Genomic DNA, 26,648 nt, shown 5'->3' on the forward strand with positions numbered 1-26,648 from the left:
AATAGTTATCCAGTGAGAATTAATCAAAATTATACCTATTGTTTGTCAGATCAGCAAATAATATATTTTTGGTGTGCCACGGAATTTTAGTAATTACTTTATGTGTGCCATGGGATATGAAAGGTTGAAAATCACTGCCGTGGATAGTGGTATACAGAAATCCATGTACATTTTACAGAAGATTTAGGAAGTTTTTCAAGGATAACTTTGACCATTGGGAATTTTAATACTAGAACTTAGTATCATAACTTGGAATAAGCTACCAAGTCTCATGTGAGTTGAAAAGAATGAAAAAAAATTTTTTTTAATTCCATGCTTACTTTGTAGGGTAGTTTGTAAGTAATAGGCCATTTTATATTTGATATTTCAAGTGAATAATCCCACTACTCTATACATGGCAATTTAAAAAACGAATATATTGCCTATGTGAGTGAGTGGTATAAATACAAATGGAGTTATCAGGGTAGAGAGGCAACATTGTAACGTGTAAGTCAGTGTTGCTGAAGATGCAAAAACATAAATATAACTGATGGACTCTGCCCTAACTGAGAACATTTTAAAAAAGCAACTCAGTAACGTTAGAGTCTTACATGTTTTTGGACACACAAACATGAGACTTCTGCTTGATCCTGAAATTTCCCATTTGGCACAAATATATGTCAAAGCAGATTAGTGTAGATGGATGTCATATTTCTTTAAAAGAGATTGGCAAAGGTCTCAGTCCTAAAATAACAGTTTGAAAACACTAGTTATTTTGTCATAGCCTGTTGTTTTTGTGTAATTCCATGAGAGTTTAGCATTGATACCCACTGCTGGCCTTATGTTCCCACATCTGCTGTGTGAAGAAAACATTGTTTCCCTTAGAGAAGCACCCTCCTTAGTACTTGTTTTCACCTTCAGTTCATGTTAAGCATTAGATGAGTTATTTGTCTTTTAAGGCATGTACACAAAATCATTTGATTAACGCAATGTCTTCCTCTTCCGTAGGATTTAAAGAGTTTGTAGCTCTAGGACATTGTGGCCACCTACCATTTGTACTTCTTGCTTCTATTAAATCAAACCTGAACTGCATTTATACAGAATGAGTGTAACAGTGGGAACGTGAAATACTTCATCAGTTGGCTCTTTTGTCTACACTGGCATCACTGGCTAGAATGAAAAGTATTTATCATTTGTCTCTGTGTCATATAGATGCCATTATCAAGAAACGGATATGACATTCTTTTAAGTGCTTCTATAATTTGATCTCCTGAGAACCATATTTTGGAATATTTCTGAACTATTTCCACTGTTATTTCTCATTTGACTCATGTCTCCTTTTATTTACACTTGAGAATCTATTCTGTTATTGATATCTAGCTTAATTCTGTAATGTTCAGATACTGTACCAAATATGGCTTCAGTCCTGTGAAAGTTATGGAGATTTTCTTTTCAGATGCAAAATATGGTCACTTATATGAATGTTCTATGTGCTCCAGGAAAAAAAAAAAAAGAGACACTGTGAAATTACTGGCTGCAGTGTTCTGTATTTGCTAACTAGGTCTAATATGTAATTTGCATTGTTACACTTTCTATGTATGGTCTATATGGATTAATATGCCTCACTATATTTTCCCTCTTCTTTACTTTTTTAGTTGATTTTTAATTCTTTATGTATTTTAAAGACAAGACAATATTGTTGTTGTTTTATACAATCTGTAATCATTTAGATTTATATCTATACCTACTATGTCCTGTTATGATCTTCTATTTTTTCCCTCCTATATCTGGGATCATTTTTCTTATTCCACAAAACTCTTTAATGTAGGTTTGTGATTGATAAATTTTCTCAATTTTTCTTTTTCTAGGAACATCTTAATTTTATTTTAGTTGCTGAAGGATGTTATCATGTGATAGCAGTTATTTTCTTTAAAAACTTCAAATATGTCACTCACTTGTCTTCTGGCATACATTCATTTCTGTGACAAAGGCAGCTGTCACTCATTATTTGCTCTTTAAAACAATAATGTGTCTCTTGTTCTTTGGTTATTTTAAAGATCTTTAAAAATATTCTTTTGTTTCCACAAATTTTGTTATGATGTGGCTATGTATGGATTTTGTTTTCTTTTGCATCTTCCCAGCTTCAGTTCATAGAGCTTTTGGCCTCATTGGCATGGGATCGTTATTCAGCCTGGGAAATTCTTGGTTAATACACATATTTATGTAACTATTGCTTTGGCCCCATTTTCTTAGGTGACTATAATTATGCTATCTTAGACTTTCACCATTCTTACGTATCTCATATTCATTTCTGAATATTTCAAATTATTTTTTGTCTTCTTCAGTCTAGATATTTGTTAACCTATATTCCAGTATATTATCTCTTTCGCGCTTTTTATAATTTTGCTGTTAAACCTATCTTAACAAATCTATGATGGGTTAGTCTGCCTTTTAATCAAATGTGTTTGATTATGTTAATCATCTGGGGATCTGATTTTATTGATCTTTTTTCTGTCTGTTTTTGGTCACTTGTTCTTGTCTATTGGCCATTCTTTATGGAACATATGAAAATTTATGGATGTGAAGTTATGGATTTTATCTTTCTAGAGAAGATTTACTTTCCTTCTGAAGGCTGTGAATTTAAAGCAGGAGCAGAATACCTTAAACCTCTAGAGGCGGCGATTGCTCAAGACTGAGATTCATTCCATGTGAGGTCTGGTTTATTTCTGTTCTGTTTTTTCCCTACTAAAGCATAGCCTATCAAGGGTATTAACTAAATTTCCAGTGTTGTTTCCAATAGCTCCTTCTCTTTGATGATCTTTGTGTTCCAGTATTGTTTCAGGTTCTGCATGACTTTCTAGACACTTGGGAGCCATGTTTTAAATTTTTTTGTCTTGTTATTACCTGTCTCATAAATCTTAAGAATGAGCAAATTACTTGAGGTAAAAGCAATAAAAAATACCACTGTTTTGGTTCTTCTAGACTTGTAAAATGACCGTGAACTCTAAGCCCCCGCATTCTGTCTGGTATCTAGTCCCTTCATACCACCACCTCTTGCCTCCATCAGTACATACGAAGGTAAAGGAGAAAGCCAAGCTCATGTTTTTCTAAGATCTCAACCCTTCAGTTGGCAGCTTTGGCTACTCTCTGTTATCCTCAAACAGTGATTTAAAAAAGAGAAAGTCTAGATTTAATGTTTATTTTTAGTAAAAAGGGATTGGTCTGTATCAAGAAATAATAATTTCCTGAATTTCTGAAAAAATAATATAGGCTCATAAGAATTATTTTAAAGCTATAGCTATCGTATAGAAGGGAAGCTAAAGAAGCAAAAACAAATAGAAAATAGGGGGAAAAATGAATAAGAAAAAAGATAAGAAACATTTCAGAAGTATATTTGCTACAGAAAAACTTAATCCATGTTAACTTTTCTCAGCCTCTGATGCTTACTGTTATCACCTTTAAAAAAACAACAACAAAACTTAAGTCTAGTGTTATTTCAAAGCACTATATGAAAGAGATGGAAAAGCAGAATGTTTAAAATCAGGAGAGAATCCAGTTCCTAATTTCCATAGTTCAGGAATATAATTCCCCACATATCTGTTAAATTTTTAGTGTCAGCACAGGCTTGCTGAGCCCTGCTGAATGAAATGAAATAAGATCTATTGCCCCTACATTCTGAAGCTACAAAAAATAGAAAAGATAATTGTTAATTTTACTTCGATGTAATTTTGAGTCTGAAGAAGTTATTGCTTTGTTCTTTATAAACAAACTTAACAAATCATTTATTTATGCAGCATAAAAAATAATATGTACATTACCACATTCAACAAAAGAAGAAACAGTTAATACTGCCACAAATTCAAAGAGCAATGACAAAAATTTGAATCATCTGAAACTATATTTATTTGGATATGTCTGGAGGAAACATTCTTTTGTTTTCCTCTAACAAGCTTTGAAAGTGGCAGCAGGCTGGAATTTATATGCCTTTCTCTGCTAAAATGAATTAGGGCTCCTTGAAGAAGTGGCGAATTTAACTACAGGGTAGAAAACATCAGCTTGAGCCCAGAGTACATCAGAAAGCAAGGAAACTTTGATAGACTGTTAGGATTTCTTCAAAAGGGCCAAATAGTCAACCTGAATTCAAGGCTCCATGTGTCAAACATTCAATAATTGCAGCATCAGTAATATAACCGGAATATGTTTGCATCCACAAGTCTCATAGTGGAACTAAATACAAAAACATACAAATAAACAACAGCAACAAAAAACATTCTTCCTTTTTGTAAGATGCTAGTGAACAAGCTTATTCTTTTGAAAACTGGCAACCAAGAGAAGAAGAGTGTTTTTGCTGCATTTAGTACGTGAACTGTGTCTCAAAGTAACCCAATAGTTGAAAAGGGAAGAGCGTTTCTCTTTACTGAGGTATGTCAGCTAATTAATTAAAGTTGTCAAGTTAGAATATTACTATTTTGCAAACTAAAATATCATAAATCTAGTCAATGATAATGATTGCTAACATTTCAGAAAGACATATACTTCCTGATTGTAAAAACACAGGTATAACTTATGGAAGAAACATCACTACCTGTGATGTTGCCTCTAACCGCCACCAAAATCAAATCTCTAAATGTCAATTATTTACCAATTTAGGGTTAGGAAAATACACCGGACAGCATTATCTGATGACTCGGTAAGAGGATGTAATGGCAGTATCCAAATTTGGGAAAACTGTATGAGACAAACATTTTGTTTTCTTTCACAAAAATTTATAAAGAAAGGAGAGAGTGGTAGTTTATATAAACAGCTCACAAAAATTAGGGAATATTTCCAAATGAATATGAAGCAATAAAAAAAAAAAAGAACATTTGATTTTTTTATTAAAAAAGTACATCAGAAAAGCAAGCAAAAAGTCAAAGTTTGATTATGCAAATGAGATGCAAACTCAATTATGATTGAGTAGCAAGTGACATATTGGTGGGGGTGAACAGACTTTCATATTCATTTTGAAATATCCCCTAAATTTTTTGAGCAGTATATCAGGAGATAATTAGGAAACTATTCTGTAACTGGTCCTTATTTAATATCTAATTTAAACAACTATTTATAGGATTAAAATATCTTTATAAGAAAATTGGAGGGAAATTAATATTGAGCAGATATTTTGATGACATTAAGGAATTACTGAATTATTGTAGTAATAATTCTATTACTACATATTATACTATTGTATAATACTATTGGCATATTATTTTATATTTTTGATGAGCTCCTATCTTTATGTATATATGGTGATATATTTACAGAAAAATATTATATATTTTTGTCTTTCTTCAAAATCATCTGTAATGAGAGAAATTAATATAAGTGAGCCAAAATTGACCATGAGAGTTGAAGCTAGATTAGGTGATGGGTACATACAACTTCATTCTATAATCCTTTACAGTATATGGGCACACAAGAAGTAGTCAGAAGAAATATGACACTATACATTATTTTAAGCAAAGTAATAGGTAAGGGACATTTAAGAAAATAATCTGAACAGCCCAATTTTTCTGCAGAAAACATGTCTTGCAAATAAAGTTTTTTTTCTCAAAGTCTGAACTTCATAATTGCTGAGATGGTTTTCACAAAACAATGTGTTATGTTTTCCTGAGTAATCCAGTTCAGTAAACACGGGCAATTTTTAATCCAAAGGAAGAAGGCCCACTTAGGCTACTTTACTACCCGCAAATACTCTAATGGGGATCAATCACACCCAATTAAAACTCAAGGAATTATGAATCTTTAATGGGTTTATCATGAGATAATTCAGCTGTTAAGTCCTCTTTAGGTTCATGCTAGGCTGGTTCTCTCAAACTGGAAACTAATCATCTTTGTGACATCACTTTCAAAGAGGCTTTGTGGGTTTTGTTTGAAAGAATTCAAAAGAGCTTTGAAATTTGCACCAGAATTAAAATGTCCATGTATTTATTTGAAATTTTAAAGCTCTGTACTGCTCATATGAGCCTATGTTTACATTAAATAGGATAGTTTTGAAAGTACTAATTAATGAGTCTAAATAAATGTAGCCATCTGGGTGACTTCTGTAGAGTTCCCTTTAATAGTTTAACCTGGCCTCTCTCTATGGCCCTCCTTTTGTCTATAATTCATAGTAGAGCCTGCTGGGGGTTTAATTATTTTTAAAAAAGGAAACTAAAACAGCATAACGAACTTGTGCCCTGTCTCATTGATCTTTCTTACATAAGGTGATGAGGACAGACTGCGGCATCATGCCACCTGGATGGGCATTTTATAGGTGAACAGCGTCAGCAACCTCTCCATGCTTTCTTTTCTTCATCTGTAAATTCTAATACCATCTTCTTTCTATATGTAGGGAATAGTCAATGAAATTATTACCTGTGAAGCACTTTAAGTGAACTTTTAGTTCATGGTGGGTCTCAGTAATTGCCTACTGATGTAGAAAAATAGTGGTGGTGTAGCCAAACAGAGTTTTTTTCTTCTGTGGCTAAAATACATGATTGATAAAGACCACATTAGAATGGTTGCTGTCCTTTGCCATATTCCCTAGGACAAATCATTTCCTTAGCTATGTGAGTGCATGTGTGTATGTACCTTGCAGAACATTTGTCCTGTCCAAAACATCCATAAATACCTTTTGTCTATTGTTAATATAAACCCCATTTTACAGCAAGATTTGAACACTGATCCATCTACCTAACCCCATGTATCACTCATTACCAGCTAGGCTGCTGAGTGAATAAGGGTTCATGCCAGTAATATTGGCAATGTAGCCACAGCACAAGTATTGGACCAACAAAACATAGTACTTTTTATGTATTAATCCTCTAAACCCAAAGTAGAAATAAATATTATGGTATATTTGAACTTACAGATGTCTTCTAAGCATAGACATTATAGACAGGACCAAAAATCAAATATCTTTTTGTGTGGACCAGATGTCCCCATAGACATTTTTGGCTGGACCAAATTTTAAGAATCTTTTGGCATGGACCAAATGTCTCCTTAGATGTTTTGAATAGGACCAAATGTCTGCTAATCGTGTGTGTTGTGTAATTGGAAGGGTTTTGTGTTGATACAAATGCAGTTGTTGACTATTGATTTTGAAATAATTTGATAGCCTGAAATAGAGGAAAGGAAGGTTCTAGTCAGATGTTTTGAGCAAGAACATTTTCTTCTATTTATTTGTAGATCTGGTGAGCATTTTTACAAGCAACATTTTGCAGTGTTAAGAAAACTTGTCAAGGAGCCCTGTTTGAAATGTTTGGCGGATCCCAGCTCGCCACCACATCTCCATTGAAGTTTTCTCTGCATTACTAATTTGATCCATGAGTATCTATTTAGAAAAGATCTTTCCCCAGCTTTCCTTTCGCTCTAGCTGTGCATATATTTTTGTAATATAATTATACTTGGATAATGTGTATAAATAAGTCAATAGGATTCACAAACATAATGCATAATTAATTGATGTGATTACAATAAGAAACGAGCACACAGAACACATACTTGGGTATAAACTTACTCAACCACACAAGCACTGCAAACTTTAGAGCTAGTTAAGACAGAGTAGTAACCCCGCTTATTAAAAAGCCTATAGGCAGACACAAGATCTCACTAATGAAGGGATTTCTCATTCTGACTCTACAAGTGAAAGAAATTAGTAGTTTTATAGGTGCATTCGAATTTGAACAAATTTATAAAACAGTATGATGATTTTGTGCATTAGGGTAATACCTCTAATTTTAGCCTGATATTATTACAAATTCTAAAACAGTTGTTAGTACAAATTACCTTTCTTTCTCAAAAATATATCTATACATGTGTGTTTATGTATATATATGTATATACTCAAGTTAGCTTGATAATTTTAAAGTAACTGTGTTTTTGCAAATTTTTTTTTAAATAATTTTATTTTTTTAATGGGGTGACATCAATAAATCAGGATACATATATTCAAAGATAACAAGTCCAGGGTATCTTGTCGTTCAATTATGTTGCATACCCATCACCCAAAGTCAGATTGTCCTCTGTCACCTTCTATCTTGTTTTCTTTATGCCCCTCCCCCTATTTTTGCAAATTAATAAATGAATTTCTACACTCATTTTTTTCACTCATTCATTCAAATATTTACTAGGCACTTGTGGCATGCCTGTGTATTTGTGTGTGTGTGTGTTGTTGTTGGCTGAGGGCACACCACAAAGACTCTAGACCCAAGTGTGTGGGTGAAATAGAAGAAAAAGGTTTATTACACTCGCGAGCGGGCCCAAGGCAAAGAGGTAGCCAAGAGCACTCTCAGTCTTTTGCAAGGGCTTTTTATACTTTGGTAAGCAAGCAAGCAACCGTTTACAGAAGCTGAGTTAGCAGTTAGCCGTTAACCCTTATCCTATCTTGATCAGGAACTAATACCTGTAAGCAGTTTCCGTTATGGTCCAGCTGCTTCCTGTGAATTAGCTCTAAGCAAGTTTCCCAGTGGTTTATGGTAGGGTACGGTCAATCCTTGCTTTCTCTAACTTTAGACAAAGGTCAAGCAGAATTTTTCCACTCTTACATTTCCTCCTCTTTCTCTTGCATATCTCTAATCCTAGAGATCTGAGTCCTGGTTTAACCTTTCATAATGTTGTCTTACAATCATGAGTTTGACGGTCCCTATTTGCCCCTGCAGGAAGGTGGTTAGTCTATTTAAGACACAAGGTCCAATAGTGACAACTAACAGTAGTACTATAAGGGGTCCTGCCAAAGTGGAGATGAGGGTAGTCAACCAGGGTGACTTGGTATACCACCCTTCAAACCATCCCTGTTGGTCCTAATGGGCTGCCTCCGGTGACACCTATTTGGAGCCTAATCTTAAACGTTAATCCAGTGTCATGTCCTGATACATACATTCTTAAGCCCCACTGCCTGCCTATTAGCCATGTATTATCTTGCCTTCTTCCATGGTGGGTAAAGGTAATATTTAATGGGTTACAGGTGAAATTTGTACATGGCCCACTACCAGTCCAGATCCCTGGCCTCTGTGCAGAGAAGCCAAAGGCTTCATTCCCGGAGCAGTGGGAGTCCCGAATTCCTGCCCCTTCCCGGGCTACTCGCATTACCCTAATCCAATCCCAGGAGGAGGTGGGCCTCCAGTAAGTTGTTCCGGTAGTTTCACACCCCCAGGCCTTGCAGTAAAAGGACTCTATTCCCCCACATTTCCAGGCTGTATCTCTTTTGCGACCATCTCTTGGGCACACATAGAAATCAGAATTACGCAACTCTGCTCGCAAAGCAGGGTGGCCGCAACCGTAACTATAGCCGTTCCAACTGACAGGGCAGGCACATTTTCCAGATATACAAGGAGGTGGGCCTACCCTTGGGTCAACCGTGGGTATATCCCAATTGCCTAGTCCGGCTACGAGTTGGCAAAGGTCTGGGTACAGGGGCGGCCACCAAGTCCAGGGGGGGTGGTCATTGGAAGTTATTTCCCATACTATATTACTGGTCCCCGATATCACCTGCCATGTCTGTTGGACCGGTTGGTGGGGATTTGTTACGGCGGCGGACACGCAGCTTGAGGGGGCTATCTGTTTTCTCCACTGTCCACTGGTCATCAGGAGCAGGAGCAGGCTTGAGGTGTGAAGTATGGGTCCAAGCGGTGATGCCATCAACGTTTACAGCAGTGAGTGTGATGAGGAGGACCTGGTAGGGTCCCTTCCAGCGGGGTTTGAGTGTTCGGTGTTGGTGTCTCCGGACATAGACGAAGTCCCCAACCTGGTAGCGATGTGGGGTCCCATCTCCTGCCAGATGGTAAAGGTCAGACAACTGCTTCCATAGGCAATGTTGCACTCTGGCCAGGGCCTGTAACCTAACAGACAAGGGGGTATTCGGGATATTTATGTCAGAGGGGGATAAATCCCAAATAGGCGGAGGGGTTCCAAAAAGTATTTCAAAGGGAGTTAGGTTAGTTTTAGCAGAAGAGGTATTCCGAGCACGGAAAAGAGCGTATGGTAGGAGCATTACCCAATCTCTATGGCCAGTCTCTATGACTAATTTAGTTAAGGTCTCTTTAATTGTTCTATTCATTCTCTCTACCTGTCCTGAACTTTGGGGTCTATAAGCACAATGTAGTTTCCAATTAATTCCCAATATTTTGGCTACCCCCTGGCTTACCTGGGCCACAAATGCCAGTCTGTTATCAGACCCTATTACCTTTGGAAGGCCAAATCTAGGAAAGATTTCTTCCACAATTTTCTTAATTACCACTGCCGCCATCTCATGTTTGGTAGGGAAGGCTTCTACCCATCCTGAAAAGGTGTCTACAAAAACTAAGCGATACCTTAGTCCATACTTGGCAGGTTTTACCTCAGTGAAGTCTACTTCCCAATATTGGCCTGGTCTGGTGCCTTGGAGACGGGTTCCTCTGGTTCCTTTGGCTGGGTAGGCATTTGCCATCTGGCAGACCTTACAAGCTTTGACTACTTCCTTTGCCATTTGCCTCTTCTCGGGGGTGGTCAATGTTTTATCATCCTGAAGCAGTTGTACCAGTTTGTCAGTCCCAAGGTGGGTGAGATGGTGGGCCATCTGGAGGAACATTCGAGCATCCTCAGGTTCCTTTAAGTGGGTCAGGGTGGGGGATGGCTCTGCTTCTATAGTGAGGATGTTGGAGGCAGTCCTCATGGCTACCGCTCGAGCCTCCTCATCTGCCTTCCTGTTGCCTTTGGCTACTGGGTCTTGCCCTTTCTGGTGCCCAGGGCAATGGACAATGGCCATCTCCCATGGGAGCATGACAGCATCTAAGAGGGCTAGGATTTCTTGTTTGTGCTTAATGTTTTTACCTGCTGATGTGAGCAGGCCCCTTTCTTTATAAATTGCCCCATGCACATGTGCATTGGCAAATGCATACCTGCTGTCCGTGTAGACGGTGGCCTGATTACCACTAGCCAGTTCTAAGGCCTTTGTTAGAGCTATTAGTTCTGCCTTTTGGGCTGAGGTTCCTGGGGCAAGTCTCTCTGACCAGATTACTTTTTCCTTGTCTACCACTGCAGCCCCAGCTCTGCGTTCTCCTTCATACAGAAAACTGCCTCCATCAGTGTACCAAAGTAGGTCAGATTGTGGCAATGGTGTGTCCTGTAAGTCTTTCTGGATCCCAGCCTCCTCGGCTAGGATATCCCTGCACTGATGGTGGACAGTTTCCCCCTCTTTCCTGGGTAGCAGGGTGGCTGGGTTCAAAACAGTTGGAGAGCCAAAGGTGATCCTGTCTTTATCTAACAGGAGGCTTTGGTAATGAGTTATGCGGGCATTGGTTACCCAGTGGTCTGGAGGTTGTCTGATTATGCTTTCCAGGGCATGGGGGGTGACAACAGTCAATTTTTGGCCCAGAGTCAGTTTGTCGGCATCTTTGACCAGGAGGGCCACAGCAGCGATCACCCGTAGGCATCCCGGCCACCCTTTTGCGACTGCGTCCAACCTCTTAGAGAGATAAGCTACCGGCCGTTTCCAGGGTCCCAGAGACTGAGTCAATACTCCTTTAGCTATCCCTTCCTTCTCGTCTACATAGAGAGTGAATGGCTTCTCTATGTTGGGGAGTGCTAAGGCTGGGGCTGACAACAGTGCCCTCTTGATTGGTCAAAGGCCTTTTGCTGTTCATCTCCCCAGGTATACTCAGTTCTATCCTTCAACAAGGGGTACAGAGGGGCGGCTAGTGCGGCAAAGCCGGGTATCCATAGTCTGCAAAAACCTGCTGTGCCTAAGAACTCCCTGAGGCCCTTCCGATTTTTCAGAGGCGGGATTTGAGTAACAGTCTTTTTCCTGGCCTCAGTTAGCCATCTCTTACCGTCTCGGAGAGAGTAGCCCAGGAAGGTGACTTCGGGTTGGCAGATCTGGGCCTTTTTGGCGGATGCCCGGTACTCCAGTTTGGCCAGTTCGACAAGCAGTTTCTCAGTTCCCTGTTCGCACTGCTCTATGGTGGTGGCTGCAAGTAACAGTTCATCAACATACTGCAACAGAGTTACCTCAGGGGTGGAGGCTCGGTAGGCACTCAAGTCCTGGTGCAGCGCTTCGTCAAAGATGGTGGGAGAGTTCTTGAAGCTCTGGGGTAGCCGCGTCCAGGTGAGCTGTCCGCTGAGTCCGTTCTCAGGGTCAGTCCATTCAAAAGCAGACAGGGGTTGGCTGTCCTGATGCAGGCGCAAGCAGAAGAAGGCATCTTTCAGGTCCAGTACTGTATACCATTTCCTGTCAGGACTGAGGGTACTGAGGAGGCTGTAAGGGTTTGGGACCATTGGATGTATGTCCATTACTCGACTGTTAACCTCTCTTAAATCCTGGACTGGTCTATAGTCCCCTGTCCCTGGTTTCTTTACTGGTAGCAGGGGGGTGTTCCATTCTGATTGACAAGGCCGCAGGACCCCCTGTCCTAGCAGCCTCTGGATGTGAGGCCTAATGCCTTCTCGGGCCTCTTTACTCATGTAGTATTGTTTGACCCTTACGGGGGTGGCGGAGGGCTTTAGGTATACTACCACCGGAGGCCTTTGTACTGCCAATCCTGGCCCTGCCGTTTCTGCCCAGGCCTCTGGGAAGCTCTGAAGCCACCTGTCTTCTGTTGAATGGGGTCTGGGGTCCGGGGTCTCATACAGTTTATACTCATCTTCAGCAGACAAGGTCAGCAGGTCACAATAGGCTGACTGACAAGTGGGTTACTGAATCTTACTTCTGGTCCCTGGGGCTTGAAGTCAATACTTGCCCCTAACTTGGTAAGCAAATCCCTCCCCAGCAGCGGGGCAGGGCATTCTGGTATGACCAGAAAGGAGTGCTGTACTTTTCCCCTCCCCAGGTCCATTGTCCTTTTAGTTGTCCATGACCTATGCTGGCATCCATTTGCCCCCTGGACCAAAGATGTTTTTGTTTGAGAGGGGACCCAGCGGGCTCTGCAAGGCGGAGTAAACCGCTCCTGTGTCTACCTCAAAGTCTATTGGTGTCCCCTCCACATTGAATGTTACCCTGAGTTCGGGGAGGGGGTCTGAACCCCGACGCCCCTAATCTCCTAGGGCAAGGATTTCCTCAGTCTTTTTTTTTTCTTCTTCTTAGGACAATCCCTGACCCAGTGTCCTTCTTCTTTACAATAGGCACACTGGTTAGGTCCTAATTTTGGTTTTTGGTTTGGGCCCGAGGTACTATGCTTTCCTCTTCTATCTGGTTTCCCTACTATGGTAGCCAAAATCTTCGTTAACTCTTTATTTCTCCATTTATCTCGCTTATTCTCCTGCTCCTCACGTTCTTTTTCTAATCTTTGCTCTTTTTCCTCTGCTGTCTCTCTTTTATAGTATACTTTATCAGCTTCTTTGACTAAATTTCTCAGAGCCATGTCCTGTAACCCATCCATCCTCTGGAGTTTCCTCCGAATATCAGTAGCTGACTGTCCTATAAAAGCCATAGCCAATGCCCCTCTCTATTCTTCAGACTCAGGGTCGAAAGGGGTGTACCTCCTATAGGCTTCTATTAGTCTCTCTAGGAATCTGGATGGTCCTCTGGCCCTTGAATTACTTCTCTTACCTTAGCCAAATTAGTGGGGCATCTCGCCGCCGCTCGGAGACCCATCATCAGAGTCTGGCGATAGAGTAAGAGTCGCTGCCTACCTTCAGGTGTATTGGGGTCCCAGTTAGGCCGCCTCAGGGGAAAAGCCTCATCTATAAGGTTGGGGAGTTGAGTAGGACGACCATCAGGTCCAGGAACCAATTTCCTGGCCTCGAGGAGAATTCGGTCTCTTTCTTCTGAGGTGAAGAGGATACCTAAGAGCTGCTGGCAGTCATCCCAAGTGGGCTGATGGGAAAACATAAGAGACTCGAGAAGGTCAGTAAGTTTGACAGGGTCCTCTGAAAAAGGCGGATTATTGTTTTTCCAATTGTATAGATCTGAGGAGAAGGGCCAATACTGAAGCGCCGGCATGTTCCCCCCTTGGCCGTCAGGGACAGGGGGTCCGAAAGGTCAAAGGGGCAGGGTGACGGCCACATCATCTGGGTTTTGTGCTCTCTGGCTTCAGGTACCTTGGGCTGGACCCTCCACTGATGGTCCCCATTCGTCCTGATGTGGGGCCCCAAGCTGAGGACCAGCAGTGCTGGCAGGGACATCCCTGGGATAGGGAGGCAAGAGTCCCGAATCAAAAAGAATAAGGTCAGTTTGAGATTCAGGGAGAACAGAGGAGGGAAGGGGAGGATACAGGGATGAAGCAGGCACCGTTGGCTCTGGAGGTTTGAGTGGAAGCATAGAGCAGATGTCTGGATGAGTTAGAGCAGGTCTGGGAGGGCCCAGAGTGGTGGAGAGGGTTGTTGGAAGGGAGGGTGTAGGGGGAGGAAGGAAAGGTCAGACCCAAGGAGGAGGGTCGTCGGCCAGGTCCTCCCAAACCCAAATATAAGGCTGTTGATCTGGATGGCCATGGGGTCCTGGACTGAAGACAACTGCTTTAACCGCCTTTATGGTGTCCTTGTGGAAGGTTCCAGTGGTCGGCCAACCTACTCCGAAGGTGGGCCACTCGGAGGTACAGAAAGTCTGCCACTTGCGCTTCTTAACAGGAAGAGACAGATTATGGGCTCGGGCATCCACCTCAGACCAATGAGATAATGTCAGGGACAATGGGGTGGAAGAACCTTGTCCCATTTTAATTTCAAGGAGCAAGAAAGACAGAAAAAAGGTCACAAAGAAAACACTAACAAAAACAGACAGACAAAACCGGCTACGCCGTGATCGGCAAAATGAAACTAAAAATAAACCTAATGGTCCGGACCAACGAGCTCGGTTGGAAACTGGCAACAAATCTACAGATTCTGTCTGAGACAGCAGATGGACTTCCAAGCGTCTTTGGTCGTCCTCACACTCCAGGGTGTCCCCCGGAGTCGTGGCCTGCAACCCCCTGACACGTCTGTCTGTCGGTCGCAGCCAGGAGGGACTCACGTCCCTGCCTGACAGCCACCGCCAGTTTCACTCACCAAGCGTCAGGCGTGCGTCTCGTGGTCTGCGAGGAAGCGGAATCTCGGTGGAACCTCCAAACGTTGGCTGAGGGCACACCACAAAGACTCTAGACCCAAGTGTGTGGGTGAAATAGAAGAAAAAGGTTTATTACACTCGCGAGCGGGCCCAAGGCAAAGAGGTAGCCAAGAGCACTCTCAGTCTTTTGCAAGGGCTTTTTATACTTTGGTAAGCAAGCAAGCAACCGTTTACAGAAGCTGAGTTAGCAGTTAGCCGTTAACCCTTATCCTATCTTGATCCGGAACAAATACCTGTAAGCAGTTTCCGTTATGGTCCAGCTGCTTCCTGTGAATTAGCTCTAAGCAAGTTTCCCAGTGGTTTATGGTAGGGTACGGTCAATCCTTGCTTCCTCTAACTTTAGACAAAGGTCAAGCAGAATTTTTCCACTCTTACAGTGTGTGTGTGTGTGTGTGTGTGTGTGTGTGTGTGTGTACACATGCATGTGTATGCACCAAACACCAGAAAGGCTTGGCTTCATAATGGTGAATATGGCTAATAATATGCGCTTCTTTATCATATAATTTTCCTGCTCAGAGAATGAAATAAAACTAACCATGTAAGCATTTTACATAAATACAATTTTTCCTTGTAAGTACAAATAACTCTTTTTAAAAAGTCATTAGGTCATGTTGTATAGTTTCTTAAACTCTAATAACAGGACAGAATGGAATGGCTCATTCTCTGAAGACAAACATTTAAGTTTCTTGTCCAAAATGTTGAGTACTTGAGCCTTTCCCCGTTTCTGCTAAGGTGGCCTGACTCATACTTCTTTGCTTCTGGAAGAAGGGAGAAGATTGCTATCCTGATAACAGTTCTCTCAGGCTGACATAGGTGAGGTTGCCTGTTGGGTGGCTGGAATCCTGGCCTTGTATAAATGGTCCCATTACTAATATCTAGCACTACCTGAGTCTAGGATCTAACTGTGCCTTCCTTTTTAGCCAAGGCTCTGCTAACACTTCCTAACATAATTCCCTGTATCCACTGTGGCTCCTCTCTTGCTTGCTGCTGGAGAAATAAGCGTTCCTTCTGCCTGTCTAGACTTCTATCTATCATTACTTCTAAGTACATTTTAGATTATCTGTGCATCCTGGAAGATATTTCCCTCTTTCAAGCTCAATTAAACCCCTGGTTTTGAATTTTTATAAAAAACTTAGAGGCAATCAAAGGTAAAAGATTTCAATATACTGTGTAACTCTGGGATAAATTTATAGGCGTGTGTTAAGGTTTAGGCTATAGAGTCAGTCTGCCAGACTGAACATCTCACACAACTACTTCCTAGCAGAGTGACTTTGGAAAACTTCCTTAAATGTTTTGTGTATCTGTTTTCTCATCTTTAAAAGAGGTGGTTTATGATGCTCTTTACCTGATAGGTTTAAATGTGCTTAACATAGTGCCTATATATATAATAAGGGTTCAGTAACTCTTGGTGTTATTCCTATGTCTAGCGGTAATATTCAAAATATTTGACACCTAGAATGACAAAGCATTTCCTTACTCAAGATCACTGCCAAGGGTACCATCTCATCTATTACAAATCAATATTTATCCTCAGTAATTTGTTACCTAGAATCCCAAAAGCATTTAGATCTATTTGCTTTGAACCCTGTTTATCGCCTTTAGTAAAATAACAGCCCTATGATACTATGCCGTACTGTGCATGGTTAAATGATTTTCTTTTAAATACCGAAGTCAGTATTTAAACTGGAGGAGAAGGATGTGACATCCAGCTCGGCACTTGTTTGGAGACGGAGTGCCGGGACCCGAGCTCAGAACAAGCCATTCATAACAACCTCTGGCGGTGATAAGAGATGATCTCGGAACAAAACCTCTGAATGGAAACGCATTGTTCTCTGCTTCAATGCATTTGTGCCCTGGGAGAACCGGAAATAAGTATTGGAACAAGCCTCTTGTTAATAATAATTACACTTCATTCTATGAAAACAAGAACAAACAGCAATTATCTATAATTTCTCATTTGCAAAACATTCTCATTATGCTAAGACTTCTTGTCAGTGTTTGATAATATTATGTTCTGTGTGTTGAAAAAACTCGACAGTGTTTTTTTTTAATGTTTTAAACTATAGTGGGCAATGCCTGATCAATACAATGTAGGCTTAATTGATTTCTGTCTTAAGATAGAACAGCTTCTTTGAGTAGCATAAGTTAGTGAGGAAATAATGTCTTTTGGATTCCTTCAAAGAAGGCAGGTTCATTAACCAAATGAATTCACAGTTTTTCTATTAGCAGAAATTGGATTAGGAAAAGACACATAGAAGTCAGGCAGATTGCCTGACCAGGAGGTGGCACAGTGGATAGAGTATCGGACTGGGATGTGGAGGACCCAGATTCGAAACCCCGAGGTTACTGGCTTGAGTGCAAGGTCGCTGGCTTAAGCGTGGGATCATAGACATGGCCCCATGGTTGCTGGCTTAAAGCCCAAGGTCTCTGGCTTGAGCCTAAGGTTGCTGGCTTGAGCAAGGGGTCACTCACTCTGCTGTAGCCCCCTGGTCAAGACACATATGAGAAAGCAGTAAGTGAACAACTAAGGTGCCGCAATGACAAAATGATGCTTCTCATTTCTCTCTCTTCCTGTCTGTCTATCCCTATCTGTCCCTCTCTCTGTCTTTCTCTCTGGCTATGTCACAAAAAAAGAAATCAGCCAGATTGCCATTATGAATATAATATAGCCTTAAAAATAATATATATGAAACTTAAGTATATATGAATAAGGAAGTATTTTTATAAGGTCTACCAGAAAGTTCTGTCCGTTTTTTGAATAAAACAAAATACAAATTTTTCTTACCGTCAATAAAGTTTATTAAATAATATAATTGCCATTATTATTAATGATTTCTTGCCAACGTGAGGGCAATTTGTATATCCCATTTTTGAAAAATGTTTTATCTTTTGATGCAAAAAATTGAACCAGTGCTTGTTTGATATCGTCTTCATTTTTGAATTTTTTGCCCTTTAAAAAATTTTGTAAGGACAAAAACAAGTGATAGTTAGTATTATTCCTTCACCAAACACTTTCAATAAATTTCAACATGCTTCTGTAGCATTTCTTTCTTGTTGAAATTCGTAAAAATTATAGTGGCGTAAATGAACTTTATCAGTAGCTATAGGTACACTATCGCTTCACACATAAAACTAACGTGAATCAACTTTGTTTTAGTTAATTTGCTATGTCAGTATGTATACATTAAGTGATAAGAATAGAGAGGCACACATGCGCCCAATAAACATGTGCTTATGTGTCAAAACTTGTTGTGATAGAAATGGACAGAACTTTCTGGTAGACCTTATATTTTGGTTGGGGTTTTTTTGGTATTTTTCTGAAGTTGGAAATGGGGAGGCAATCAGACAGACTCCTGCATGCGCCCGCCGGGATCCACCTGGCATGCCCACCAGGGAGCGCTGCTCTGCCCATCCGAGGGGTTGCTCTGTTGCAACTAGAGCCATTCTAGTGCCTGAGGCAGAGGCCATAGAGCCATCCTCAGTGCCCGGGCCAACTTTGCTCCAATGGAGCCTTGGCTGTGGGAGGGGAAGAGAGAGACAGAGAGGAAGGAGAGGGGGAGGGGTGGAGAAGCAGATGGGCGCTTCTCCTGTGTGCCCTGGCCGGGAATCGAACCCGGGACTCCTGCATGCCAGGCCGACGCTCTACCACTGAGACAACCGGCCAGGGCTAGACCTTATATTTTGATACTTCATTGCATACTAATATATTTTCTTACATTCCTACTTTGAATAATTCTTAATCTGTTTTGCACCTAATCAATTATTATGTGCTTAATATTCATACAGTGATTTTTAATTTTTCTCATATTTCTTCATGTACACTGTTACATTTATCTGAATACAATATAAGCTTTTTGAGGGAAGAAATAATTTAATTTCTCCATTGCTTTCTTCAAATTCATGGTTTGAACTACAGTCCATGGGCTGCATGTAGCCCCCTGAGGTCATTTATCCGGCCCCACCGCACTTCCGGAAGGGGCACCTCTTTCATTGGTGGTCAGTGAGAGGAGCACTGTATGTGGCGGTGTGGCGGCACTCACGTACAGTACTACTTCTGTTTTGTTTTTTTACTTTAAAATAAGATATGTGCAGTCTGCATAGGGATTTGTTCATAGTTTCACTGTCCCTCCAGCGGTCTGAGGGACAGTGAACTGGCCCCCTATGTAAAAAGTTTTTGGGGACCCCTGGTTTGAACAGTAGTTTAAAATTTTTATAGCATGAGTAGCTGCTTATTTATCAGCTAGGTCAACAAGTTGCTAATTTTACCATACTGGGCCCTAGTTTCCTCATCTATAATAAGATGATAATAATACCCAAATACATACAGTTTCTGCAGGGCTTTAATAAAATCCTGTGTGCAAAGCATTTACCATAGTGTCTGGTACAAAATTAAGCTCTCATTCAATACATGCCATAGTTTTATTATTATAACTGGAGAGTGAAACCTAAGTCACCTTCTCTAATTTCATTTTTCTGAAAGACAAAATTGATTAAATCTACTTGGTTCAGTCTAAGGCAAATAGGGCAGATAAAGTTCCTTAAACATGCTTTGGTTGCCTAAATAGAACTATATAGACACGGTCTCTGTTTGAGAGTGACTTCAGGTTTGAGCAAATGGAGCCAAAGTATGCTTTGGAAATATGGGATAGGATTTCTGTCTTAGAGCTATGTTAATTCTCTGAAGAATGATGGACATTTGGGGCTATTTTGCATGGTTCACACATGTTGATCTTAAGCTTGATATCTGTCAAAATAAAAATGTTGCATTTTTGAGCTAGGAATGGACCACATTTGTTTCCTCCTTGGAATTTAATTTCCAGAGCCAAATAAGCTCAGGCAGTTTTCCAACTGGTCAAAATAATTTTCAGTAGTGTTGGCATGCTACTCAATTTGAAGGTGTGGTACTAGCTAAAATAAAGCTATCTAATCTTTTGAGTCACCTATTTGATTCCTGAAAAACTAAGCAGTCTTTTAAATTCTTCTGTAACAAACCACTTTCTTAAAGGAAAATAAAAATTTGAGTTAAGAGATCATCTCCTGGTATTAATTCTTGCCTGTTTCTGAGAAAATTTAATGCTATAAGCATGATTTCTTATTATTCTCCCAAAGGTAAAATCATCCTAAGAATACTTTAAAATACATTTATTGGCCCTGGCTGGTTGGCTTAGTGGTAGAAGATCAGGCTGGCATGTGGATGTCCCTGGTTCAATTTCTGGTCAGGGCACACAGGAGAAGTGACCATCTGCTTCTCCAGCCCCCATCCCTTCTTTCTCTATCTCTGTCTCTCTTCCCCTCCCACAGCCATGGCTCGACTGGTTGAGCACATCATGCCCTGGCGCTGAGGATGGCTCTGTGGAGCCTTAGCTTCAGGTGCTAAAAATAGCTTGGTTGCAGCATGGCCCCAGGTGGGCAGAGCATCGCCCCCTAGTGGGCTTGCCAGGTGGATCCTGGTTGGGGCACATGTGGGAGTCTGTCTCTATCTCTCCTCCTTTTACTTGGGAAAGAAGAAAAAAATACATTTATTTAAAATTTAAATGTAAGGTACTCGTTATAGCCAAGGATGGTTCAGTTATAGGAAAACCTTGCTATTTCAAATGGCCTGATGGGAATGGTCCTACATTACAGGATACTTTAAAGAAAACAAAGATGTTTCTCTTTCAAAGATAGCCAGAAGATCACAATAGCAATTAATAATGTGATTGGTTTATTGGCTTAAATAAGGATTTGAATGTGCCTGCATTTAAATAATTACAATATGGCCCTGGCCGGTTGGCTCAGTGGTAGAGCGTCGGCCTGGCGTGCGGGGGACCCTGGTTCGATTCCCGGCCAGGGCACATAGGAGAAGCGCCCATTTGCTTCTCCACCCCCTACCCCCTCCTTCATCTCTGTCTCTCTCTTCCCCTCCTGCAGCCGAGGCTCCATTGGAGCAAAGATGGCCCGGGCGCTGGGGATGGCTCCTTGGCCTCTGCCCCAGGCGCTAGAATGGCTCTGGTCACGGCAAAGTGATGCCCTGGAGGGGCAGAGCATCACCCCCTGGTGGGTAGAGCGTCGCCCCTGGTGGGCGTGCCGGGTGGATCTTGGTCGGGCGCATGCGGGAGTCTGACTGTCTCTCCCTGTTTCCAGCTTCAGAAATAAAAAAATAAAAAATAAAAAATAAATAAATAAATAAAAAGATAAATAATTACAATAAATTATATTAGATAAGTTCTAAATAAGTTATCTGCAACTTATTTGTAGGAATCATTTAGCCAAACTTCCCTACATAGTTGAGGCTGTACTATAGTAAACTTTATTTTCATATATCCTGAGTTAATAGAAATGGTACGTAAACACTAATCAGTTGAGTGCTTAGTGCTTTCTATCTTACAGAAAATCCAAAAAGTTCATCAAACTGAACTCTATATTTAGAAATGCTAATTTAGTGTATCCAATACATTTTTTAAGCATGAAGAAACCAATGTGTATATGCAATAAAGGAGAGCTGTTTGGCGTTAAAGTGGAGTACAGTGGTCTTCAATTCAACTCACTTTTCTCCCTTTTCTCCTAACAGCTCACAAAAGGGCCTGGGAAATTTTTAGTGCTCCCGAAATATAATTAAAAAGACCCTTGGGATTAAAAACATAGGCATATCCTGCAAGCGTTGTAATTTCTACAATATGTTTTCAAGGTTCTGAAACAAAGAATTTGCTTTACTTAGAGAAGCGCTGCAGCATCATAAGAGAAAGAAAATGTGTGGTGAGCTGAGAGGACAAAGATTAAGACAAAGTGTTTTTCTGTTAAAATGAAGAGTACTCAGGCTTAAAAAAATAAACAACTGAGTTTGTCAACCATCATGCTAGTGGCCATGATTGTTAGGTATGTGGTGGGGACGAAGACTTTTGTGCTAAGAAGTCCGAATTAGAGAAAAATTAAGTGATACAGCTCTACTGTCCTGCTTTTCGTGCTCATTGTGTTGGGGTTCTGCTTTTAAAGATGGTGTAGAACTCTGTTGCACATGCTTACATTGCGAGGTGGTTCTCAGTGTTCAGATGGCCTTTCTGATTCTCCGTAGGAAAAACTGTTCCCTGACCCCAGCCTGGAAAGGAGGTGGTTCTGGGGACTGTCATTGATTCAGACACAGCTACCACCTGCAGGGTGTTGAGGGCAGGCATTGACCCTCATCTCACACAAGCCGTAGAAAAGCCCAGTGACTTCGACACAGTCTCGGTGTTGCTGTCATCGTCTTTGTACAGAAAATGATGCTGCATCTGTTATATTGGTCACTACTAGGTTGACCAGCCAGTGACTGTATTAGTCACTCTGTGTGTGGCTTCTACTTCCCAAATCCTCATGGCCAAGGCAGGGCCCTCCTCCTCCAACTGCAGGGAAAAAGCAAAAGACAATTCCAGGCATTGGGTATCACTGGCGTTTTGCCCCAAGGGTGAAAAGAAACCGGAGTGTAAGTCCATCTGAGGACCTGGGAGGGTTTCTATTTCTGCCTTCAGCTTTCTCACACTCGCCTCTGTTTTCCCTTCCAGACCTTAAGCTGTCAAAGTAAATCTGGACAATTTGGCAAAGAGAGGACAGTGCTGAAACTGGAGAAAAGTTGAAAACTTATGAAAAGTTAACTTCTAATACATTTTGATAAATTTAAATGAGCTGGAATATAAATTGGAGTTACATCTGTAGTTTTCAGCATGATATTATAGTATTCATTTGGGGAAGAGACTTCATAAATTGGGAAAAGATGTATGCAGTACAATTAATAGTACTGCTAATGATATATATATATATATATATATATATATATATATATATATATATATATATATATAACCCTTGGACTTGTTTTCAGAGTAAAATGACTGGAAAGTCCTGTAAAATGACTGGAAGGTCTTATCAAATGAAGAGTGATATATTTGCCAGGCCTCGCATTCATTTGTCCTTGTTCTTCTTGACGATATCAGCCTCGTAATTGGTAACCAGCCATGGTGAGTCCTGGAGTAAGGTACACCCCGGGGAACAACAACACATTGTTTACATGAATTATGTCAATAACCAACACCCCTCATTAAATCAGTGAATAAGATAATATGGTTATCTCTACCTTCAGATTAGAGGTTAGATGATCTGAGAATCACATAAATAATAGGTGGAGGATTTGGATTTCAACCCAGCAGGCTGACTCCAGGGTCCATCATCTTAACCTTTCTATTCCTCCTCCCTGGTAGGATGGAGGGGCTGATAGACTTACTGAAGATGGGTTTATCCTCCCTTTGGTGCTTACAGTGATACTAATTGGATGTCACAGTCGGTTTTTGCTGTGTTCCGCAAGACATCCCATTCTACCTTTAGCACATGCTGTTCAGATTTCTGTCAAAAATATTATTTATGGATGTATGTTTATATACACGTGTGTGTATATATCTACACACCATACACATATGTTTATCAAATATCTTCCATCATGGAGTATATATACACCATATATCTGTGTTTAAATATATATCTTGCTCACAGATAGTGCTTTGCTAATATTTTAATCATTTAATGTTAGTTTTCTGTTTCGTTTTGTTTTTAAGCACAAAGTAGATGTTTACTCTTATTGTAAAGGTTTTGAAGTGGAAGTACAGAGAGGGTAAATGACTTGCCTACCGATGTACCCGACTTACATTGTCAAATGACTGATGTTCCCAAATGACACACACACACACACACACACACAGACCATGTGCACATGCGCGCATATATATATATATATATATATGCATGCACTCAAATCTGTGGTCTATCAGAATGCTTTCTAATTTTTATATAGAGTATTTTTTGACATTTTGTTACTGATTATGTGTGAGATGAGTCAAAGTGAACAGAGAATGCCCTACATAAGCATAGGTTATGTTCTTGGAATGAGGTGGATGTTATTTTAATTCATTTTTTGGGAATGACAGGATGTCATGAAGTGTTTATGGATGTTCATAAGCTAACAACTACTTGTTTTATAATTAATTATTTCCCCAATGATTAGACTATCTACCAGCCTTTCTTAAATCTGTTCTTATATCTTTATTAGGATACAGATTATTAGAATGAGTCAATTCTAAATATGCAAAATTTTTACTTTACATGTGATAATTAAATGTGCTGACAGATTAGCTCAGCTGAAACCATGAAGTTCCACTCAGTTGAAAAGCTAAACATCTTATTACTGATTCAAAAGAAGAAACATCTGAAATATTTACAGTTTCTGAGGTGAAGTTCAGAGTCCTATTACAATCTCTTGAGATTAATAATAAAGGATATTTATTTCACATATAAATGAGATATGGTATATGTCTTTCTCTGTCTGACCTATTTCACCAAGCCCCTTGAGGTCCATTCATGCTGTTGCAAATTGCAAAGTTAAATTCCTTTAATCAGATGAATAATATTCCGGGGTGTGTGTGTGTGTGTGTGTGTGTGTGTGTGTGTGTAAAATATCACATAGGTATCTCATTTTCTTTTTCATCTCTTGATGGACATTTAGTCTGTTTTCAAATCTTGGCTGTTTTAAATAATGCTCCAATGAACATGGAGAAGGATATATCTTTCTGGGTTAGTGTTTACATCTTTTTCTTTGGATAGATACCCAGAAGTCCAATTGTTGGATGTTATATATAGTAGTAGTTATATTTTTCCATTTTTTTGAGGAACCTCTGTACTATTTTCCATAGTGGCTGCGCCAATTTACATTCCCACCATCAGTGCACAAATGTTTCCTTTTCTCTGCATCCTCGCCAGCATTTGTTACCTCTTTGCATTTTGATAATAGCCGTTCTAACAGATGTGAGGTGATACCTCTTTGTCGTTTGATTTGCATTTCCCTGATGGTTCGTGGTGTTGAACATATTCTCGTGTACTTGTTGGCCATCTGTATGCATTCTCTGCAAAAATGTCTGTTCAGCTCCTCTGTCCATTTTTTAACAAGATTTATTTTTGCTGGAGTTCTATACATTTTCTTAATCTAAGCACTTTTCCATGTTAAAAAAAAAATAGCAATGGTGGCCTGGTAGATATTTTGAAATTAAGGACCTTCTTAGTTTTGTTATCCTATGATTCTCTGGTAAAGATGGAGACATTTGAAGTTTAATATACAATAATATACAAGTATTACTGTATACAGTAGAGGGCTTATGCACAAGAAAATATTTTTCACAACAGCAATTATCCTGCAACTAATTTGCTTTTAGAGCTTTATGCCTTTAAGCTAACATACAATCGAAGTTTGTTTAATCTTAATTAAACTTTTCTCTCAAAATTAACTTGCTCAGCTAGGAAATGAAAAATGTTTTTCCCTTTGGATTCATACATACATGAATTAAAATGCTGGACGCTTTGAATCCCGAAAGAGTAAAACACTGAAGTTTTCACTGTGGGAGCAGACAGTTGAAGTACACAAGAATGCCCACTCATCTGTATATTTCCTAGAGTAAGATGTTCCAGGTAGTTGATAGTTTCTGAATATGGGCACCAGAACAGCCTGTTGATGTTAAGAAGGAAAGCTGTGGGTTACATTGGCCAAAACATTATTTTATTGCATTGATATCAACTTGCAAATCTGGCTTAGTTTTTCTAGTATGTATATATGGTATAACTTTACCCTTGTCAAAATATTGCTAGCTGTGAAAGGACACAGGGCAGAGCATTAACCGCACAAATGTAAGTGCTTAACATTGTTGATTGAAGTAGGAAAGTGGTGCTGCTATTCCTGTTCTTGGGAACTGAGACTATGGCTTCCAGAATTCCATCGGGCAACACTCCGTTACAGACCCACCTTTCAGCATCAGTTCTTCCATCTGACTCTCACTGTGACATTTTCACAATGACATCCTTGTGCCCCTAAAATTTAGCTCAGTAAGGTTACAAAGTTGGTATTAAGTAAATGTTAATGAGTGGATAAATGAATTAGCCTATCTGTAAATTTTGTAAAAGTTAGGAAAGCTACACATGTTGAGTTTTCCTTCATAACTTTGCAATTATATTGGTTGTCTAAGCAAGACCTATCACCCCAGACATAGTAAAATAAACAGTGAGTAAAGAATGTTAACGATGTGTTCATGACTTAAGGCTGATGTTTTTTTCCTGAAAAATAAACTAGAATAACCAAAGTAATTACTGGATGAAATTCCAGCAATACTTTCAGAGGAATGATAAATAATTTAATTGAATCATTTTTAGTTTTTTTGGAAATAAAAAATCATAGAAGAGCAGCAAACTATGTATATATGCAAACTATATGTATATATAGTTTCTCTATCTATCTATCTATCTATCTATCTATCTATCTATCTATCTACATCAGGATTGGTAACTTGGTAAAATCAAGTTTGACTATCCGGGAATATTCATGCCTCCCGAGTTTTTTTCGGTATTCTTTAGTCTAACCTTTGTGTTTGTCTCCATATAGGTTTTGGCTACCTACTCTTTTTGACAGTGGTATTTGGTATAATTTTTTGCTATTGTTATAGGAATTTTTGTACTTTCTAAATACTATTTCTTAGATGCAATAAAGTAAATTATTTTGGTATAATTTTGGTAACCAGATATTTTTGTAAACTTTTTGTCTAGGTGTCTGTTTTGGATAATTTGGATAGTAATTTGTACAGACACAGATTTTGTT

At 39.8% G+C, this 26,648-nt stretch overlaps 1 protein-coding gene across 1 annotated transcript; it reads right to left on the bottom strand.

Moving 5' to 3' along the window:
* Positions 1-7,786: 7,786 nt before the first annotated feature.
* On the bottom strand, positions 7,787-14,233 carry LOC136335619 (uncharacterized). The gene is given in 7 exon segments (XM_066276798.1): positions 7,787-9,839; positions 10,337-11,598; positions 11,601-12,639; positions 12,642-12,866; positions 12,868-13,044; positions 13,047-13,495; positions 13,498-14,233. Coding segments are annotated over 7 exon segments (3,939 nt in total). The 3' UTR covers positions 7,787-9,788.
* Between the last annotated feature and the right edge of the window lie 12,415 nt (positions 14,234-26,648).

The sequence above is a fragment of the Saccopteryx bilineata genome, chromosome 4 (assembly GCF_036850765.1).
Source record: "Saccopteryx bilineata isolate mSacBil1 chromosome 4, mSacBil1_pri_phased_curated, whole genome shotgun sequence".
NCBI lineage: Eukaryota > Metazoa > Chordata > Mammalia > Chiroptera > Emballonuridae > Saccopteryx > Saccopteryx bilineata.